Here is a 22,187-nt window from a genome sequence, read left to right as displayed (position 1 = left end):
TCTAAAAAAGGTACAGCTAATTAAAACGCGTCAGTGATTCGTATAGGTTACACAACATATTTGCACTAGAAATGTATTCGACTATTCATAAGTTAATATGGGCCTATCAATAAAACACATACAGGTGCAAATTGCAAATTAAAATAGAGTTGTGTTTTTTCACATTAAGAGAAAAAACGAAAAAAAGATGAACTACTTAATGAATGAAAAAGTAAATATGTAAAACATTATAAACCGTATAATAATGAAATTGGCAAATGTATAAATTAATTGGCTAATGTAGCCACTGATGTGGGGGCGGAGGGATACGGAGTGACGTCTCTATTCGAAGCTCTGCAGTCAGCTGCGATGTGAGGCATGCACATTCGGTCGAGCAGAGAAACGAGAGGAATACTGCAAGGGAGGAAGAGGGAGTCAAAGGGAGAGAATACGGTCAAACACACAATAGCATCATGGCACCCATAGGACTCAAGGCGGTGGTCGGTGAAAGTAAGAATACCTTATTATATTTATACATCCCTTTTTACTATTTGATATGGAATAAACATCCATGGAAACGCATCGATGGGATGCACTGTGCATTTGTCTCGGATGGGGTGGTGAAGTAAATGTGTGGGTGCGTGTTTTTCCCCAGGATGCGGCAGGTTGTTGTGCGCTGATTTACCATTGTGCAACTGTGGTTATCAGCATGCGTCAGGGACCTATACCTGTGTCATTTGTCCCAGAGCTCTAGCGATGCTGATGCGTATTAATATAAACTGCACATGGTTATTCTTCGCGCGCTGCGGCCAATGATCAATGATAAAAATCGAACTCTGCATGAGAAGGTCGAGAAAGACAGATACACCCATAATATACTTCCAATCGGAAATTAAAATACAAACTGTGCGTCATTGGGGTGACATTAGGACACATCGTCTAAAATCATAGGCTGTTCCAGGCCCATGACTTTTATTTAGGCACAATGGAACGTTGTTGGCCTATAACAATTATATAGATGGATTGTAAATGAATATTCTCCATCCAGGAGCGCTACGTCTACGGGATTCCGCTGTTTCAGCAATGCCTCACCCCTATGATGGATCACCAGTAGCCTACAACACGCTGCGTAGAACGTCATCTTTCAGGTTGAACGGTTCAAACAAGGAAATGTAGGTTGAACAGTCTGATGATAGTCTTGGTCTGCAGTATTAGATGGATAATGGCGGAGGGTGTGTTCTGTCCTCTGTATGGAGCACATAAACCCGGAGATAAATCCGCATTCGGTATGGTAACACCTTTTCGAAATCGGGTTTTACTGTGCTTTCATCCGCATATACAGGAGGCAATGCACATAGACCCACTTGGCCCACGATGAAGGCTACAAGCATATTTTATGCAGCATGAGTAGCAGTTGTAAAACAGCATCGGTGTATGGTTTAAAAATAACCATCGGTGGTTGTGTTTAGACGGACCTGCTACTAGGCCTATTGCCCAGTCCCCTGAGGTTGAGGTCCGTGGATGTTGTAGGCCACGTAGGGGCTTTTGGACATCTCTCTCTAACTGTTCAAACGAAATAGCAGTAGGCTATTCAGTAGCATCACAAATCACTGGGAAATGGGTGCGCAGCTTAAACATATACCAGATTTATGACGGGGTGAGGAATTTTCCTCGTCCTGAAGGCTCACTAAATATCGGGCATCATATTGTAAGATAAAGCATGTTCTTCTCGGATAATGGCAAGTATGCAGCTACCCCCCTGTCGATAACTCCGTTGCTGTTGATTGCACATTTATCTCCAGAGGTTATGGATGTATAGGCCTAGGCATAGCCTAGCCGTCAGACCAGTGATAAACGAAGCTTTCGAATACCCATGTCCAGTGGGGGTTCTAGCTGGAATGGCTCCCTGGGCGAGCCCCCCCACCCCCCAACAAAATAGCACCATTCCGCACTTACTGTTTTTTCTATTCAGACATTTGGAACAACACAAATTATAATCATAACATTTAAAACTATATAAATATATGCAAAAAGAAGTAACAAAGACAAATAGAAACAAATGTGTGTTGATTTGGCACTCGAGCATCAATACGTTACCCATCCCAAACACTGTCAACCAGGAGTCAAGACTAAACCAATTCACCTTGGAGGTGTGCAGACTGGTTTTATATTATAAACGATTTCGCACAAACCAGAAAAAAATGCAACAATATGTCTGTGAAATTATATATTTACAGTATTATGAATGAATTGTGGATTATTTGGTAGCATTTCGTAGTGTGACTGATTTTACTAATTGCATTAGTTCTGTACAAAGTTAGAGGTGCGCTATGTGATAGATTCACCCCGCTCCACCTACCTCGGGCTTCCAGTGGGGAGACCTGAGGTCAATTTATCCCCGCCCCATCTCGTACTTCTGAGTGGGAGACCTTCCCAGGCAGTAGCCTGCCTAGCTCACAAACTAGAATCAGGGCACCACCCACTCCGACAAGGTTAATTGACCCATAGTCCCACACGGTGACATGATATCATTGACGTGATGTGCAAATGAGCATAGAAAACCGATTGCGCAAATGTCACCATTCCCAAAAAATGTGTGCAGGCGCGGCAAGAGGACATCCTGGGCGACTGCCCATGTCACCTATACCTAAATCCACTGCCCATGTCACTGATGAACAAGGTATACAAATCGATTACTTCAGTAATGGTAGCGCAATTAGATATGCAAATAATATGAAATAAATTAACCCAACAGCTTGATTCTCAAGAGATCAGGTTAGCCTACGCATTCCAAATATGTAAGCAGGTGTGTATGACCATTGCAACCCAAAAGGCCTACCTTGGTTTGGAGTGTGACTATAGTGAGGACAGCTGAGTCATACGTTTTCAATTTATAGTGGTTTTTAAATGGATGTCATAAAGCTGTAATATGTATAGTATGAATGATATCAGCTCAGTAGTAGATCTGGGTAATTTGGCTGCGGATTAGACCTCGCCAAAACAAAATCCTTTGTAACATTCCATGAGCTAATGACAGTTATGCAATATGGCTTGTTTAAATACAGTACGTTAAATAATAATAAACTGGCACATTATGGAACGCCGTTGGGGTCTTTGCGTGTCAAAAAGATACACGTCAAATAACACTATTTGACGCACTTGGCTGGGAAAAACTTTAAAAAACGGTCTCAAGTTTTCAAGGTTCGACATGACTTAGTCGTTTGTTGGTGACGAATGAGAAGTTTTTCATATAGTGATTTGGCCAACATTTGCATATAGTTTACATATTGTTATTTGACACGTCAAATAGTGTTATTTGATGTGTATCTTTTTGATGCACAAAGACCCAAACGGCGTTCCATAGTACATTGTCTTGGCTGTAATAAAGGCCGAGACCTACTTCTAATAATGTTTGGGAAAGAAAAGGCAGACACAGGATCTCAATGCCTATTGGATTCCTAATTTGCAAAATTACGCCTAACAGGCTGACTACACCGCTCGCGCCGCGTGCGCGAGCGTTGCAAAATAAATGTAGAAATATATATTATTCAATTATTGCACCCACACTGCTCGCGCGTGCCAACGAGCATCTACGTTGCCAAGGGCTAAAATTGAAGTCAGTTCTATCTGTGACGCTGAACGTGGTGGAAGTCCTGCCTCTCCCATCTCCTCATTGGTATATAGAAGCAGGTACCCACATGCCATCTCCTCATTGGTTATACCCACGTGGGTGACTGAAAGACGAACGAGGTCAGTGGCGGTAATGCACCTAATTTATGAAAGTTGCCAATCGCAATATAAAGTCAAGAGAAGAAAAAGCCTAGAAGGAGGAGAGATGACTAGAAACGATTCGGTTGACTGTTTTATGTGTGGATTAATTGTCGGAGTAGAGGACCTTGTGCATTTCAGGTAAAATAACAACTCAATGTTTATCTCAGGACAAATTAGCTAGCAACAGCAAGCTAGCTAAATAGGACAAATTAGCTAGCAAGTGCAAGCTAGCTAGCGAAATTGCCATAAATGTTTAATCCTTTTTGACCTGTCCCCAAATTAATGTAATTGGTTCAGAGTTTGTTTTGATATTTTAACCTGCGTGTCGTGATCGCGTTTGGTGTGGGGACAAAACAAATTTATGCACGATGGCGCACGCGCGCAGCCGGTTTGGGTCAAGAGGGATGTCACACATCCTGTACACACATCATTCAGTTCTCACCCCAGTTATGAGGCTGTATTAATAAAGAGACCGATTTCTTATTTACATGTTGGAAATATGTTGCCTAAAACATGCATTTTAATATTTTCACAATGGCGCGGAATTATATGAGAGCCTTTCTGTCAGACTGCGTCTACAGGGTAAGATGTGAGTATTGTATAGTGAGCCTGACACAGCAGAGGAGGGAACAGGGAGTAGGCTAGTCTGTGATCATGACTGTTCATCTAGTGACACTGCCAGGGAGAGGAACAGCAGACAAACTGGGCCAAGAGTCTGCATCGTACCCGATGATTCATGGTGTTTCTCCTGCTTTGTTATTCCTGCTGCTTGATTGTGTATTTTTAAATCACACATCAAACGTTTTTTTATTGTTTGAATCGCCATGACAGTTCTTCATTCAACTTATTTGACTGGAATCAGTCTTGATTTACAAGATATTAATTCCAGAAGCCAAGGAAATGATGTGTGTGTGTGTGTCAGCAAAATAAAAAGCTAAATATGTCTAACACTTTACCTAAAGTGACAAGTATAATGACTTACTACTTGTTGTAGTGACTCGTGGTCTACAGTGAGAAATAGCTCAAGAGCACCCCACATCCCCATTGGAACTATGACTCCTGCTAAGATCTTGTTGGGCCATCCTTCCAAATCTCCAACAGAACGTAAAGAAGCCTTGGTTTTCCGAGGCTTGCTAAGCTGTTATTTCAAAGTGAATCAGAAGGACAGATAGGTGACTAGGCAGGGAGAGGAGAGGGATGGAAGAAGGCTGGAAAGGAAGAGAGACACCTCTCCCTGTAGGACTTCAGGGTTGACCAGACTCTGCAGTATAGTGAGAGAGAGGCAGTTACTGAACATTTCATTAGCCCACCCCCAGCCCAAGCACTCACCAGCTGCACAGCCCAACACCAGGACACACACATGACCGTGAGCGCAAACTTCTCCACTGACCTTGGGAGAGATACTCAGCCTACCTCACACACACTCATCTGAGCTCATTGTGTGACGCAGTGTCTGCATCCTGCCACTGTAAACACACACAGACAGACCCAACATTTAATCTGTATTCTAATGGCAGACTACACACGGACTAGACCACTTGAATGCTAGATTAGAATAGTAATGATTATGAGAATTAATGAGAAGTCATAAAATGCCATTCTCCCTGATTAAGAAGCAGTGCTGCACTCTTGGCATTCTCTCAACCAGCTTCACCTGGAACGACTTTTCCAGCAGTATTGAAGGAGTTCACACATATGCTGAGCACTTGTTGGCTGCTTTCCCTTCACTCTGCGGTCCAACTCATCTTAAATCATAGCGATGGTTTTTGCAACTGCACTTGAAGAAACTCTAAAAGTTTCCGAAATGACTGACCTTCATGTCTTAAAGTAATGATGGACTGTCTTTTCTCATTGCTTATTTGAGCTGTTCTTGCCATAATATGGACTTGGTCTTTTACCAAATAGGGCTATCTTCTGTATACCAACTCTACCTTGTCACAACACAACTGATTGGCTCAAACGCATTAAGAAGGAAAGAAATTACACAAATTATCTTTTAGCAAGGCACACCTGTTAATTGAAATGCATTCCAGGTGACTACCTCATGAAGCTGGTTGAGAGAATGTGCAAAGCTGTCATCAAGGCAAAGGGTGGCTACTTTGAAGAATCTCAAATATAAAATATATTTTGATTTGTTTAAAACTTTTTTTTGGTTAATACATGATTCCATATGTGTTATTTCATAGTTTTGTTGTCTTCACTATTATTCTACAATGTAGAAAATTGTATAAAATAAAGAAAAACCCTTGAATGGGTAGGTGTTTCCAAACTTTTGAACGGTACTGAATATATGTATGTTTTTTTACACACATTTTCTCCTCTCCTTTGCTCCTGACTACATGTGTTGATATATCAATCAATCAAATTAATTTATAAAGCCCTTCTTACATCAGCTGATGTCACAAAGTGCTGTACAGAAACCCAGCCTAAAACCCCAAACAAACTGCACCTATGTGTACAGAAATACACATGGGTGCATTCATTCTATAGAAATAGAATGAATAGAACGGCCACCCCCATTCAAGTCAATGATGGCATAATGGGTGGGCTGGCAGCCATTGCAAGTGTACACATAGGTGCAGTATATTTTATATTTTGACCTAGGAGCAAAGCAGGAAGTAAAAGCAGGAAGCAAAAGTAGGAAGATTAGGCATACCTACCATCAATATGTTCTGTGATTTGTTGATTCAACTGACATAACAAAAAATACATTCCATAATCCCAGTCAGTACTGGATAGAACTTCAAGGCACCCTCCGCTTGTGTGGAAAACAACCGGTGTTTATCTAGGTTAACCCATTGTCTCACAGCAAAAACGTCACCTTTTTCAAACACAATTTTCTTGTTGTCTGCTTGTTTTAGTCAATTACAAAACAACATTTAAGTAAATACAACATGTCTAAACATGACTTTTCAACATTGCCTGCTACCGAGCGTTCTCACTACTTAGAAAAACATAATATTTTAGGGCTTCCCTCATGCCCCTTTTCATGACGGTGCTAGCAGCTACTTGAGTGAGTGATTGCTAGCTAGCTACCGACCAGAACATTAAGCTAGCCACGACCAACAACACAAGCAACCGAACTATACAGCAGAGGTGTGGACTCGAGTCACATGACTTGGACTCGAGTCAGACTCGAGTCACAAATATGATGACTTGCAACTCGACTTTGACTTTAACACCAATGACTCGTGACTTGAGCCTTATGACTCGACCTGACTTGATACCCTCCCCAAGCCCAAATATTAAAAATGATGCTATTTTAAAAAGTGTGCAGCGCATCAGCTCTTCATTTAACGGATTACAGTTTGAATCGGACAGCAGCCAATCAAATTGTGCCAGCTGAGAAAAAGTTGTGCGTGGCAGTGCAAAGGAACGTCGGCGGGTGAATTCAGATGGAGCCCTTGGAAAGATGATACCCCCCCCCAAAAAAATGTGGGTACAAAGACGACGCTGTATCAACAAAAAACAGATTGCAACTTGCAAAACATGCAGGAAGAAAATTACAGACGGGGGCGCAACAATTTCCAACTTTGTTCAACATTTGAAGCTGTACAAAGAACAGAAAGAACGGTAAGTCGTGGCTAATATAGCCAACAGCTATATATTTTATTACTTTACTAGTGTAGCATGTAGGCTAACGTAATGTTAAATCAATGAGCCTCCACACAGTCAGTCCTTGCGGGAACGTGATCATTGCAACCAAGATTGAGCTACAACTGGCTAGGCAGTTGGACACCTACACCACCCGATGTCACAGGAAGGCCATAAAGATCATCAAGGACAACAACCACCCAAGCCACTGCCTGTTCACCCCGCTATCATCCAGAAGGCGAGGTCAGTACAGGTACATCAAAGCTGGGACCAAGAGACTGAAAAACAGATTCAATCTCAGGGCCATCAGATTGTTAAACAGCCACCACTAACATTGCGTGGCTGCTGCCAACATACTGACTCAACTCCAGCCACTTTAATAATGTAAAAATGTATATAAAAAATGTATCACTAGCCACTTTTAAACAATGCCACTTCATATAATGTTTACATACCCTACATTACTCATCTCATATGTATATACTGTACTCTATACCATCTACTGCATCTTGCCATCTTGATGTAATACATGTATCACTAGCCACTTTTAAACAATGCCACTTCATATAATGTTTACATACCCTACATTACTCATCTCATATGTATATACTGTACTCGATACCATCTACTGCATCTTGCCTATGCTGTTCTGTACCATCACTCATTCATATATTTTTATGTACATATTATTTCATTCCATTACACTGTGTGTATAAGGTAGTTGTTGTGGAATTGTTAGGTTAGATTACTCGTTGGTTATTACTGCATTGTCGGAACTAGAAGCACAAGCATTTCGCTACACTCGCATTAACATCTGCTAACCATGTGTATGTGACAAATAAAATTAGATTTGATTTGGTAGCCTAAATTCTGCCTGATGTTACTGCTGTTCCTAAAACCATTGACATATGTTAGCCTACTGTAACCACACAGAGTGTGTGTGTGTGTGTGTGTTAAGGTTGGGCGATTGTGTACAAGCCTACATCGCCCGATTGCGCTCCATAGCCATCCTCGATAGTCTATCACTATGGGGGGGGGGGGTCTTTCTCATGGCTACCATGGTATTACATTTGGTGAGAGCACATTGTGACTTGTTTAGGACTCGAAACTCAAAGTTTAGAACTTGAGACTTGACTTGGGACTTGAGTGCTAAGACTTGAGACTTGTGACTTGTAAAACAATGACTTGGTCCCACCTCTGGTATACAGCTACAAGTAGTGAGTGGAGTTACAAACGGACTATACTAAACAAGTTAAATGTCTTACCTGTGATGAAATGTTTTCCACACATAGCTACGTTTTGTTATTTCTGTGACAACAAAGTTGGCTCTTTTACTCTGGGGGTTAATGGAAAATAATCGTTGTTTTCCCCAATTTGTGGGCGTGGTCGAGGGGAATTCCTTATTATTACATGAATATCGACTCAGAATATTACATGAGCCACATCAGTTAACATAAATTGAAAGAACATTCTACATTGCCATGGACATTATTTTATCACAATACCAGACAGCCATTGTGAGTATACCCGTGAGTTTACCAGCCAGGGTTAGAAGTTCCAAGCCCGTTCTATTCATTCTATTTCAATTCATTCTATTTTGATGTGTGCTGCTGCTGCATTGTGGGGGGCGTTGCCTAGGCAACCACCGACTTGTTTGCTAGTTTCTTGTTTCAGCAAGGAGGAGCAAAGGTTAATCACATTAAGGGTCCATGTTACCACAGAAACTAACTCAACTGTATGAATGCCTGGCCTTCAGCTGTTTGTAATTTTTTTTAAATCTAATAATAATAACGCTTATGAAAGTTATTTTATTTCCATGATGGTCTACATCCATAACTGTTGGTTACACGGTTAAACGGTAATTGTGCCAGTCCCAGTTGCATGCCTTTAAAATAAATGTCTAATGCCAACATTTATATGTTTTTCATGCCAATTGCATAATACATTATACCAGCTATCATTACATAAAACTGTGTTGTAGGAAAATGGAAAATAGATGGAATATAACACACCGACACACCAAGAGATTGTGGCAGAAAAATACTTCTCAGGTTACCTCAACATACTAAGAATAAGATACTTTCGTGAGGGATTGTTCAGGGTCTTCATCTTGTCTGCGCTTGTTAGAATTAAACCTCTATATATTATTTTTCCTCTCACAGTGCCTTGCCCCTTTCCCACTGGTCGTGGCTACAGCAAAGGGTCACACTCACATCCATCCATTTCCTGCTCTGAGAGTCAGCATGACCTACAGCCAGACTCTGACAACACAACCTTTGACCCCAGCTGAGATGTGGACGGGAGTTGTTTCTGCTTGCTTGTTATTCCTGTTCAGTTCTCCTGAGATGTCTCTTAGCTGATCTGGGATCTGTTTGTGTTGTCAGAGTCTGGCTGCAGGTCATGCCCACTCGCTCAGAGCAGGAAATGGATGGATGTGAGTGTGACCCTTTGCTGTAGCCACGACCAGTGGGAAAGGGGCAAGGCATTGTGCAAGTTTGCGTAACTGCAGACTGGGCTCACAGAGCTGACTGACTTGTGGGTGTCTGTAAACGGCAAAGTCTGTGGAACGGGCACTCTGAGAAACTCTACCCCTTCTGTTACTGACGATCACGCCAAGGAGAGCAGTAGTCAATATTTATACCTCTAATCTATTTTCCTCTGTTTTTTAAATATTTGTGTTTTTTAAATAACTGTGTTTAGTATGCTTAATGAAATATGACCAGGGCATAATTTAACCAAATAATTTAACCAAATGTGTCTATTCTCTTCTTGTATTTTCAAGAGCCATCCAAAATGTCAGCCAGGACCAAACCAGTCGAGTTGCTAATTGTTTTGACTGAGACAATTACGAGTGAATGTGGCTCCTGCTGTGTGCCCTCCAGGACTAGAAGCATAGGTACTCCATGGTCCAGAAGATGAGAGGGAAAATAATATGGGAAGGGCTGTTTCCTGCTTAAAATGGCCGCCTGACTCTTTAAGAGCAGGGGTGTTACATTCCCTGGGACGGATGCTGAGATCTAGAGAAAATGGATCATGTAATCGTAGTTGCCGACCCGCAAGGCAGAACCGGAAGGTAAAGGGTTAAATTCACAGTATTGAGTAGCTAGGGCTAGGCATTGTTTGTTGGGGTCAAGGTTGAGGATTCTTCAGGAGTGGAAGACATAATACACAACCATTACATAACCAATACACATCAATGACACAACAAACAGCCAGCCAGCCTCTTAATGAGACTAATTGTTCCGGTGTGGATAAAAGGCTGACAAACCCTGTGCTAAGCATACTCATACTTAATGATAATGTTTGATACCAAAGCATATTGAAGTGGAAAGGATAATGGTCTGATATCCTGTTGAATGACTCCTGCTGGAGCCTAGCATTGTGGTATGGGTTGATGTTAATCCTAGCCTAGCATTGTGGTATGGGTTGATGTTAATGCTAGCCTAGCATTGAGGTATGGGTTGATGTTAATGCTAGCCTAGCATTGTGGTATGGGTTGATGTTAATGCTAATGTTGATGCTAAAGCTAGGCTGCTAAAGCGACAGAAGGTTCATTATGCTGTGATCTTAGAACACCGCCTCCCTGTGAGGTGAATGGTTGGGGAACATCTGCATATGTCTCAGCCGTTCCAATTCTCTCTGCTGTACTCTGGATGACAAAGTCAGCATCAGGTGAAGGTGACGTGTCCACCTAATTTGAACATATGAGACGTGATGTTTAATATATCTATAAGATGTCAAATGAATTTAGTATTTACAGTGACACATGGCTCAGGCTGAGGACAGCTATGCCTGATTCACCTACAGTTGAAAGAGCTCTGGGTCTAACCCATCCCAGAGCTTACACTGGTCTGGTCAGAGCCACAGACTGACACAAACACTTAGACATGCATAATGTATTACTTTAGTCGACTATTTATGTTTAGTAGCATATGCCAGACTGACCAAATCAAATAACATTTTATTGGTCACATACACATATTTAGCAGATGTTATTGCGGGTGTAGCGAAATGCTTGTGTTCCTAGCTCCAACAGTGCAGTAGTATCTAACAATTCACAACAATACACACACATCTCAAAGTAAAAGAATGGAATTAAGAAATATATAAATATTAGCAATGTCGTAGTGGCATTGAATAGACTACAGTATATGCAGTGCATTCGGAAAGTATTCAGACCCTTTGACTTTTCCACATTGTGTTACGTGACAGCCTTATTCTAAGTGCTGTGGGGATGTTTTTCCGCGGCAGGGACTGGGATACTAGTCAGGATCGAGGGAAAGACAAACGGAGCAAAGTACAGAGAGATCCTTGATGAAAACCTGATCCAGAATGCTCAGGACCTCAGACTAGGGCGAAGGTTCACCTTCCAACAGGACAACGACCTTAAGAACACAGCCAAGACAATACAGGAGTGGCTTCGGGACAAGTCTCTGAATGTCCTTGAGCGGCCCAGCCAGAGCCAGGCCTTGAACCTGATCGAACATCTCTGGAGAGACCTGAAAATAGCTGTGCAGCGACTCTCCCCATCCAACCTGACAGAGCTTGAGTGGATCTGCAGAGACAAATGGGAGAAACTCCCAAATTACAGGTTTTCCAAGCTTGTATTGTCATAGCCAACAAGACTCAAGGCTGTAATCCCTGCCAAAGGGGCTTCGCAAAGTACTGAGTAAAGGGTCTGAATACATATGTAAATGTTAGATTTCAGTTTTTCGGTTTTTAATACATTTGCAAAGATTTTTTTTTTTTTTTAACAGTTTTTGCAATGTCATTATGGGGTATTGTGTGTAGATTGATGAGGGGGAAAAACTATTTATTCAATTTTAGAATAAGGCTATAACGTACATTTTTGGGGAAAAAGTCAAGGGGTCTGAATACTTTCCGAATGCACTGTACATATGAAATGAGTAAAACAGTATGTAAACATTATTAAAGTGACCACTGTTCCATTATTAAAGTGACCAGTGATTCCATATCTATGTACATAGGGCAGCAGCCTCTAATGTGCAGAGTTGAGTAACTGGGTGGTAGCCGGTTAGTGACAGTGACTAAGTTTACATTTACATTTAAGTCATTTAGCAGACGCTCTTATCCAGAGCGACTTACAAATTGGAAAGTTCATACATTTTCATCCTGGTCCCCCCGTGGGAATTGAACCCTGGTCCCCCCGTGGGAATTGAACCCACAACCCTGGCGTTGCAAGCGCCATGCTCTACCAACTGAGCCACACGGGACCACGTGAAGTGAAGTTCATGGCAGGGTACTGCGTAGAGGCCAGTTTAAGTCTAAATGCATTGATATAGAAGCTGTTTTTCAGTCTCTCGGTCCCACCTTTGATGTACCTGTACTGACCTCGCCTTCTGGATGCTAGCGGGGTGAACAGGCCGTGGCTCGGGTGTTGGTGCCCTTGATGATCTTTTTGGCTTTCTTGTGACATCGGGTGCTGTAGGTGTCCTGGAGGGCAGGCAGTGTACCCCCGGCGATGCGTTGGGCAGACCGCACAACCCTCTGAAGAGCCCTGCAGTTGAGGGCGGTGCAGTTACTGTACCAGGTGGTGATACAGCCCGACAGGATGCTCTCAATGGTGCATATGCAAATGTTTGTGAGGGTCTTAGAGGCCAATTTCTTCTGCCTCCTGAGGTTGAAGAGGCTCCTGAGGTTGAAGACAGTTGTACTTTCTTCACACTGTCTGTGTGGGTGGACCATTTCAGATTGTCAGGGATTTGTACCCAGAGGAACTTAAAGTTTTTCACGTTCTCCACTGTGGTCCCATCGATGTGAATGGGGGCGTGCTCCCTATGATGTCTCCTTAAGTCTACGATCAGCTCCTTTATTTTGTTGACGTTGAGGGAGAAGTTATTTTCCTGGCACCACTCCACCAGGGCCCTCACCTCCTCCCTGTAGGCTGTCTCGTCATTGTTAATAATCAGGCCTACTACTGTTGTGTTGTCTGCAAACTTGATGATTGAGTTGGAGGCGTGCGTGGCCACGCAGTCATGGGTGAACAGGGAGTACAGGAAGGGGCTGAGCATGCACCCTTCTGGGGCCCCTGTGTTGATGATCAGCATAGTGGAGCTGTTGTTTCCTACATTCACCACCTGGGGGGCGGCCCGTCAGGAAGTCCAGGACCCAGTTGCACAGGGCAGGGTTCAGACCCAGGGCCCCGAGCTTAATGATGAGCTTGGAGGGTACTATGGTGTTGAAGGCGGAGCTGTAGTCAATGAACAGCAGACGGTACATAGGTATTCCTCTTGTCCAGATGGGATAGGGCAGTGTGCTGTGCGATGGGGATTGCATTGTCTGTGGATCTATTGGGGCAGAAAGCAAATTTCAGTGGATCTAGGGTGTCAGGTAAGGTAGAGGTGATATGATCCTCAACTAGCCTCTCAAAGCACTTTGTGTTGACAGAAGTGAGTGCTACAGGGCGATAGTAATTTAGTTCAGTAACCTTTGCTTTCTTGGGTACAGGAACAATGGTGGACATGTTGAAGCAAGTGGGGACAGCAGACTGGGATAGGGAGAGATTGAATATGTCCGTAAACACTCCAGCCAGCTGGTCTGCGCATGCTCTGAGGACACAGCTAGGGATGCAGTCTGGGCCGGCAGCCTTGCGAGGGTTAACACGCTTAAATGTCTTACTTACGCTGGCCACGGAGAACGATAGCTCACAGTCCTTGGAGACTCCTGTCTGTGACTGTGTGAGGCTGTTAGCCTCTACTCTTCTGGTTAGTCTTTCTACTCTACTCTGCTCTACTCTGTGTTTGTTAAACTAAAGTGACTGTCCAGTGAAAATCTCACTTTTAAAAGTTAATATTCTGTTAACTCATACATCATACCCAAATAATGTTGTTGGCTCATCCTATACTAGTATTTGTGGCCAAAGCATAAATTGGAGAAAAAACAGATTAAAAAACCCAACTTCAAACTTGTATCTCAAACAGACCGTTTCAAGAATTTGAAGGATGAGCCGGCCAATTAGCTGTTTACTCGCATGAATATTTTTAATGACTGCTGTACGCCCACACCATTCTGTTGTTGGGGTACGCCATCACCATTCCAACACAGAAAACCTGCTTTTATCATACTTAATTAAAACATATTGTAATCAATTACACTCAATTACACTGTACAATTACATATTTCATCGAAATCTGGAAACACTGGACAGTTGCTTTAAGTTTCATTCCCTCCTCTCAGACTGCCTGCTATCCCTCCTCTCAGACTGCCTGCTATGTGACTGTACTGTTATACCACACAGGGGGGTCAAGGGAGAGCCAGAACAATCCCAGAACAGCATCCTGTCTGCTGAAATGGTTTCCTGTGGCATAGCCTAGAAAGAGCTGGAAATAGACAAGAGCTGAATAAGCGAATCACACTCAGCTATTCCCCACAAAGACTACAACTAAATGAGCATGTCTATTCCAAGGTTGTCCTCTTTCCCTATGGAGCTCAGATAAGTATCCTCTTTCTCAGATCATCTACATCATGGTCACATCAGGGCAGCTACGTCTAGAGTGCTGCTTTCCTGTACAGACCCAACCCCCTGGCTTTGAGTGGTCTGTGCTTAAAGGGATAGTCCACCTAAATGGCCCTATACATAGACTGCTTACAGGGTAAGAAAACAAATGTCATTTTGTAATTTAACCATGAGGTGAATGTTGTCTACACAAATGACTATTGGCAGCATTTACCCAACAAATCCACTTCATTCTCTGAAAGGCCCTGCAGTCTCCACACAGCCCATTCACACACACATCCTGTTTAATCTGTGATTATCCGTCTGTATCTCTGTGTACACCTAGATGTTGGGCACTGCTGATCCAAAGGGCTTAGCAGTTTAATACCGTTTTATATGGTGATACTGCAAAACATTAAAGAGAGTCATCCTAAATGGATTTCTCCCAATACTGCAGCCAGATGGCCAACAACAGTGATCGGGCTAATAGTGGCATCGCCACACAAACATGGCCGCCTGCCTTGGCCTGATCCACAGACAACCTATGGGATTAGTCCATTCGTACTGCAGCAGAGGAGAACTGCGGCCAATGGCAGTCAACCAAAAATAATTGATTCGTTGTTGTTTTCGTTCAGAGAATAAATTGCATCTGGCAAGAATTTGTCTTCTCTGCGTATTGGATAATACATTTGATTCTTTAGTTCTGTTATGGAAGCCATTCTGGAATGTAACTGCATAAGAAGGCATCATCTGTGGTTCAAGATGCAGTTGACTCATGTGTAGCAGCAGCCCTCCATTTTGCTAGCTACAGTGTAAGCACAGGAGCCTGCTGAGGGGCGGATGGCTCATAATAATGGCTAGAACTTAGCAAATTGAATGGCAACTGTGACAGTATTGCGTTTAGAGGTAGGTGAAGGGGTCAGGCGCAGGAGAGCAGAAATGCGTAATTTTAAATGGGCAATTCCACCAAATACAGGTAGGCACAATACAAAAATAAAACGCCCTCGACAACAGAGAAACCCGTTACTCACAAAAGGAGGAACAAACAAAGCTCCTAAATTTATACACACTCAGTATAAATGCGTGAAACAAAAATGGGCACAACCTAACCGAGCAACATCACAATATAAATAATCCCGAACAAACCTAGGCAGGCAACAGGGTAAATTATACACACAGAAATGAAGGCAAATGAAACCAGGTGTGAAAGAACCAAAGACAAAACAAACAGAAAAGGAAAAAAGGATGGAAGCATATTGGAAGCATATTTTAGAATCATATTTTTGGAAGCATATTTTAGTGTCCGTGTGCTCTGTGGTTGATAGAGTGGCGGCAGGTAGCCTAGTGGTTAACTGACTTACCTAGTCAAATAAAAAAAAATAGAAGCATATTTCAGTGTGCTCTGATGTTTATAGAAGCCTATTTTAGTGTTAATGTGCTCTTTGGTTGATCTGGAAGTGAATACTTGTGTAGATCCTCCATAGCGGAATAACTCTTCTTCAGCCTTGTTCGCAGAGGCATGATTATAAGTGTGAGAGAGTCCTCATTTGTGTCCTGTGCTCGACTGTCACTCATCACTATATGGAAACAATCTGATTCCTGTCAATGAATCAAATCAGAGAAAATTACTGTATATTATTAACCAGTACTGTACGCTCAAATCTTCATGTGAGTGGTTTTGAAAATGACTGAAAGAAAATCATATCAACTGACATTGGAAGGTTGCACACGGTGAAGAAGCATGTGAAGTAAAGAATGTTCTGACCTGTTCGTCTCCTCTCTTCTCCTTCACAGAGATTATGAACGATGTCATCAAGAAGGTGAAGAAGAAGGGGGAATGGAAGGTGAGAGGCCCATTAGTATTTGTCTTTGTTATACTGCAGTTTAACCTTTTTTTCTATTCAGTTAATCAGGATTTCTCAGGCTTTGTTGACCGAAAACACTTGACAGAGTTCATTCCCACGATGGAAAGATATAAAAGTGAAATTGTTCAGTGAAACGTAGAGCCTTTGGTCTAATTGTGAACATTTCGTTGTGTATTCTCGTAAATATTACCTGGAGTTTTTATTTGGTGTCACCAAGCACCTAGAAAAATATTCACCCAGATAATACATTGAATGGCAAAATTATATTGTGCCGTCCGGCTGTTGTTACAATGTATCGTTATTTGAGCAACATACATCACAAGCAAAGAGGATACATTGTATGATTTCACCTCACCTGTGAGAGTGAAGAGGAAATTCAGCAACTTTTTGAGGAGAGTGGAAGTTGATAAAATCCCTCTTTATTGTTAAAAGTAAAACCTACAGGTCCATACTTGAGAACATTGAGAAAAAGTTTAACTTTAAACTTTTTCTAGTCTCAAAATCCACACCAAACAATTAAAATTGTTAACGTAGTTGCACATGATAGACCGTTACGTTAGTTTTTCCCATCAGATAACCCAGCACACTCAGGTCTTGCTAACAAGACCAGCTGGACATATTTTGCATCAGCCAATTACAACTGTTGATGTAGTTAGTTTTTGAACACAGTCATGAAAGTGTCCTTAACAGGCACAAAAACAGCATGAATAGCTCACAGTGTAGCAGGCCTGGCTCCTGATAATTTTCACAGTTTGTGGCAACTTCGAATCCCAGGTGAGATATAGTTTTTTCCTTTGAAGTATAGAATTACATTTATTCTGATTAGTGTGTTGCGAAGGGAAGTGCACCAAGATTACAAATATGTCACCCACCGCCTGGATTTGGTCCTATGTAGAAAAATTAGAAATTTTGTTTTTTACATTGGATAAAAGTAGAGAGCTAGGAAATGGTATATAATACACTGCAGTTGAGGAACAATGGGAAAGTAATTCTGCTTTGAAGTTGATAAACTTGTAACCCCACTTTTGAGAAAATGGCCCGTGAATGTTTTGGCACACTTACCGGAGAGCTCTTCCTTGTCTAAACCATTCAGTATTGTTCACATCCTCTTAAGCCATAGCCCCACCCATCTCTTTAAGGATTCACACGTGAGGCCATGTGCTAAACAGAGTGAATAAGGTAGTGTAGTAAACAACCAAAGCTTTCAGGACTAAAAGTGGTGAAAGTAGTAGGAAAAAGTAGTAGTAAAAATACACTTTATCTAGTCCTTGGCCTATATCCTAATCTGACTTTGTTGCAGGTCATGTTGTTCTTCACATTTGTCTCTGGTAAACACATACTATAAGTTTATTGGTCACATGCACAGGATACAGGATGTGTAAACGGTACAGTGAAATGGTTACTTGCATAATGGAGTCTTTTGTTTAGACATGTAGCTAGCTAAACAATTAACCATAATCCTAACTCATGATACTATGCATGCACCATGCATGAATCTGCAGGTAGCTAAAGCTAACCAACTAGGTTCAATGTTAGCTAGCTAGCTAACATTATGTTATAACTAGCAATGCAAATGGCTTTCTGAGATATAAAACATTTATATTACTACACAGATCATTCACATAACGTTAGCTAGTGAGCCAGCCAGCTAATGTTAGCTAGCTAACAGTACGCTTTAACTTGCAATGAAAACAACTTTCTGACAAAATTAGAAATGTATGATATCTGAAAATGTAGCTAGACGCTTATCCGTATACATGGATGAACGCTTCTCCATCTGTCACAGATGCCATGGTTGCCCTTAGTTGAAGATGTCATCCGGAGACAGGTGTTTTATACAACAGCCTCCTGTGTTCTCTTTTCAACTCCCTCTGTATTTCATCGCTCTGCTTCCAATGGGTGTTCCAGGGATTTCAAAACTCAGTCAACTTCTTCCGTGACAACAACACTGTTGATCACCATTTTTTTATGAGGACAGTGATGGGGAAGACTCTACAATGTCTGGTTCAATGAAAATGTTTTTACCTAAATCAGGGATTTCTTCATCATCTGATTAGTTTTCAGAGTCAGAGAGAGTCAACATGGCACGATCATCCTCCAGAAAGTAGACCATCGCTATTAACCTCAGCGCTATTAACCTCAGCGCTATTAACCTCAGCGCTATTAACCTCAGCGCTATTAACCTCAGCGCTATTAACCTCAGCGCTATTAACCTCAGCGCTATTAACCTCAGCGCTATTAACCTCAGCGCTATTAACTTCAGTGCAGCAATGCAACACTTTTTCACTTCTTCATGATATCTTTCAAAAAAAGCTGCGGTAGAAAGGATTATCCACACATTGTGACCAGCTCATGTTATAGACAGAAACATGCTACATGTTATCATCCATTATCTCAGCCAATCATGGCTAGCGGGAAGGTTCCTTTATTTTTCCATGGCTAAAGCAACTAGACTCCTAATTTAACAATTTTTGTATTTAAAGATTTGTATTTAAAGATGGCATACAAGTTTGTTATTAAGGCACATGAATGTTCACATGTTCCAGAAGTCATTTCTGTCAAAATGTATTTTGATTTAAAATAATATTTATATAAAAATAAAAAACTTTCACATGCCTCTCCCATGAAGTAGTGACATGCGACATACGCCTAGCTTCTTGAAACGGGATACATATATTTAATGAGGAGCTTCTTGGAGTCTCTTGGGTACTGTAGTGCTGCCGGAGCGCACCAGAGCAACACCACTTTTCAGAATGGTGGTCGTTTAATAAAGTTCAGATCAAGCTGAATCAATGTCTCGCAATATATTTGAATGATTCATTAGTATTCGACACAGGCCTAGCATACTGACTATAATATCATATTAAAGGGTTGCTGTTAGACCAAAAACACCACTTAATATCTTATTTAGGCGACACTCACATATACAACATTTGATATGCATTATTATAATAATCCCCTCACGTATGCGTTATTTGAATTCAGCATAGACGACCAGGAGTGAACTTTTTTTTTTTTTCCTTAATAAAAAAGCTTGATGCGAAGGTACCTTGAACCCATGATTACTGTACCCTGAACATTCACTGTTAACCACCATAGTGGTATACACCACATGACAGCTATTTGACAAGACCATAAGGCTCTTCGACATACACTACCGTTCAAAAGTTTGGGGTCACTTAGAAATGTCCTTGTTTTTGAAAGAAAAGCACAAAAAAATTGTCAATTTAAAATAACAAAAAAATATATGACTACTTCTGATCAAATTGATCAGAAATACAGTAAACATTGTTAATGTTGTATAATGGCTAGAAAAGGGCTTCTGGATAGCTACATCAAAAGTAGTCATATAGGCTATCTAAATTAATTTAAATCAATCTCTTTTTCTGGTGCTCCTCAATACTGTGTGATGCTCCTGACATGTTTAAGTTGGGTGCACTGCACCAGTGCTACCAATGAAACATTTGAATATGAGTAGAGTCCTAACCTTGTTTTCCAAAACCTCTGTCTTACTCCTTCCTCTATCTCACTCTCCCTGGTTTCTCATTGTTTTCTCTTCCCGGTCTCAGGCGTTGATTGTGGACCAGCTGAGCATGAGGATGCTATCCTCCTGCTGCAAGATGACAGACATCATGTCAGAGGGCATCACCAGTAAGCACTCTGCTCTATTTAAACCTCATCAGCCTCTATTGTTATACTGTATGTGTGACCGGTGTAGATTGCCTCTGCGTTGTGTTTTGATTGGCTTACATACGACCAAAAGATCAGGGTTGGTGTAGGTCTTGTATTCTCTGATAATGACAGGACAAACGTCCATGAACAAATGCCGTGCTGCCCTAATACGCCAAACTCCTCTCTTACACATGGGTACAGTTAACAGGGCATATAACAATACGCTCATGAATGACATAACAATGTAAGACAAATGCAATTTACATTATGAAAGAGAAATGCACTGTATAGCCTACAGGCCTAGATTAGCCAACTTTCTCAATAACAGCCAGGCATTTACGTACAGTACAGTACAGTACATGACATGCACTTGCAAACTAACAGTTAAATATCGTCAACATAACTTGACAAACAAAAACACATGACATACCTGATAATGACAGGAAAAAATTCCATGAACAAATACTTAGCTGCCCTAATACACCAAACTTCTCTGCAAAGTACAAATTAACATGAATATCCCAATATATTGGGGGGAGACCATTATAATGTAAGTGACCATATAAACTCATTATAAGTGTTGTAACATATATGATTGATTATGATTTCATGGGGAAATGTTTCAGTAACCCAAGGGGGGGGGGGGGGGGGGGGGGGCAGAAGGAGAGTGAAGTGTGCAACTTACAACAACAAAAGGAATGTACACTAGTATACGGCATGGGAACTATTCAGGTATTGTGTAATTATACATGAAATTCAACACTTGTTACATATGCACTGTAGCTACCATTTGGCTACCATGACTCAGTCACCACTAACATGATATAACCACCTCTCTCTCTCTCTCTCTCTCTCTACCTCTATCTCTCTCTACCTCTCTCTCTATCTCCCCCCTAGTTGTGGAGGACATAAACAAGCGGCGAGAGCCTCTTCCCACCCTGGAGGCCATTTACCTGATTACCCCCACGGACAAGGTACACACACACACCATCATCTCCCTCTCACAGTCTATATTTAGAACACTGGCTCTGGCAGCTTTCTGTTCTCACTGTACACAGAGACCATATGCCACCATTCTGTATAAGATGGTACCCAAACCCAGGGTTGTTGACTCAGCCTACGCAAACCACACAATACTCATGTGTGTCTGTGGACAGGATCTCTAGCTGACTGCACTCTACCTTCCTTCCTTCTACCAGTTTTACTCTCTACCTCTCCCATCCTTATTCAAACACGTACAGTACATGCAGGCACACGCTGACAGACACACGCTGACACACACACACACACACACACACACACACACACACACACACACACACACACACACACACACACACACACACACACACACACACACACGCGACAGACGTCTTACTCTCTTGTGTCCTTCTCTCTCCAGTCTGTGCAAACCCTAATTGGAGACTTCAAAGACCCCCATTCAGCCAAATACAAAGCAGCCCACGTCTTCTTCACTGACTGTGAGTAGCTCCCCGGAGGAGCCTTTCCACTACACCTCAAGCGCTCCGCGGATTCACTACACAGCTCAATGGACATGAGTGCAACCTCAACCATTCATTCTTGGTGGAGAGGGCTGTGACGTTGGTAAAAGGACTTTATGGAAGGAATAATGTGCAATGAAAACTTTTTTTTCACTGTTCATTTTATTACAAAACCAGAGTTGATCTAGGCACCCAAAATAGAGCTCATCATTTTCAGCATCATCATCCTTTGAAACAAGGTTCTTAATAAACCAGCCCATGTTTCAATAGGCTTTTATCCAAAGTGTCTTACAGTAGTGTGTGCATATATTTTCATACGTGTGGACCCAGCAGGAATCAAACCCACAA

At 41.8% G+C, this 22,187-nt stretch overlaps 1 protein-coding gene across 2 annotated transcripts in view; it reads left to right on the top strand.

Moving 5' to 3' along the window:
* Positions 1-328: 328 nt before the first annotated feature.
* Positions 329-22,187, top strand: part of LOC129863852 (syntaxin-binding protein 1-like) — a 44,072-nt gene continuing 22,213 nt past the window's right edge. For both annotated transcript variants that reach the window (XM_055936187.1, XM_055936186.1), the window contains exons 1-5: positions 329-489; positions 16,595-16,644; positions 20,235-20,316; positions 21,235-21,311; positions 21,740-21,818. In XM_055936187.1, the coding sequence (XP_055792162.1) occupies positions 453-489; positions 16,595-16,644; positions 20,235-20,316; positions 21,235-21,311; positions 21,740-21,818 (325 nt within the window). In that variant the 5' untranslated portion in view covers positions 329-452. The remainder of the gene's footprint in view (positions 490-16,594; positions 16,645-20,234; positions 20,317-21,234; positions 21,312-21,739; positions 21,819-22,187) is intronic.

This window comes from Salvelinus fontinalis, chromosome 10 (genome assembly GCF_029448725.1).
Source record: "Salvelinus fontinalis isolate EN_2023a chromosome 10, ASM2944872v1, whole genome shotgun sequence".
NCBI lineage: Eukaryota > Metazoa > Chordata > Actinopteri > Salmoniformes > Salmonidae > Salvelinus > Salvelinus fontinalis.
The sequence above is the reverse complement of the archived record's forward strand: the minus strand, read 5'-3'. Positions and strand labels throughout refer to the sequence as shown.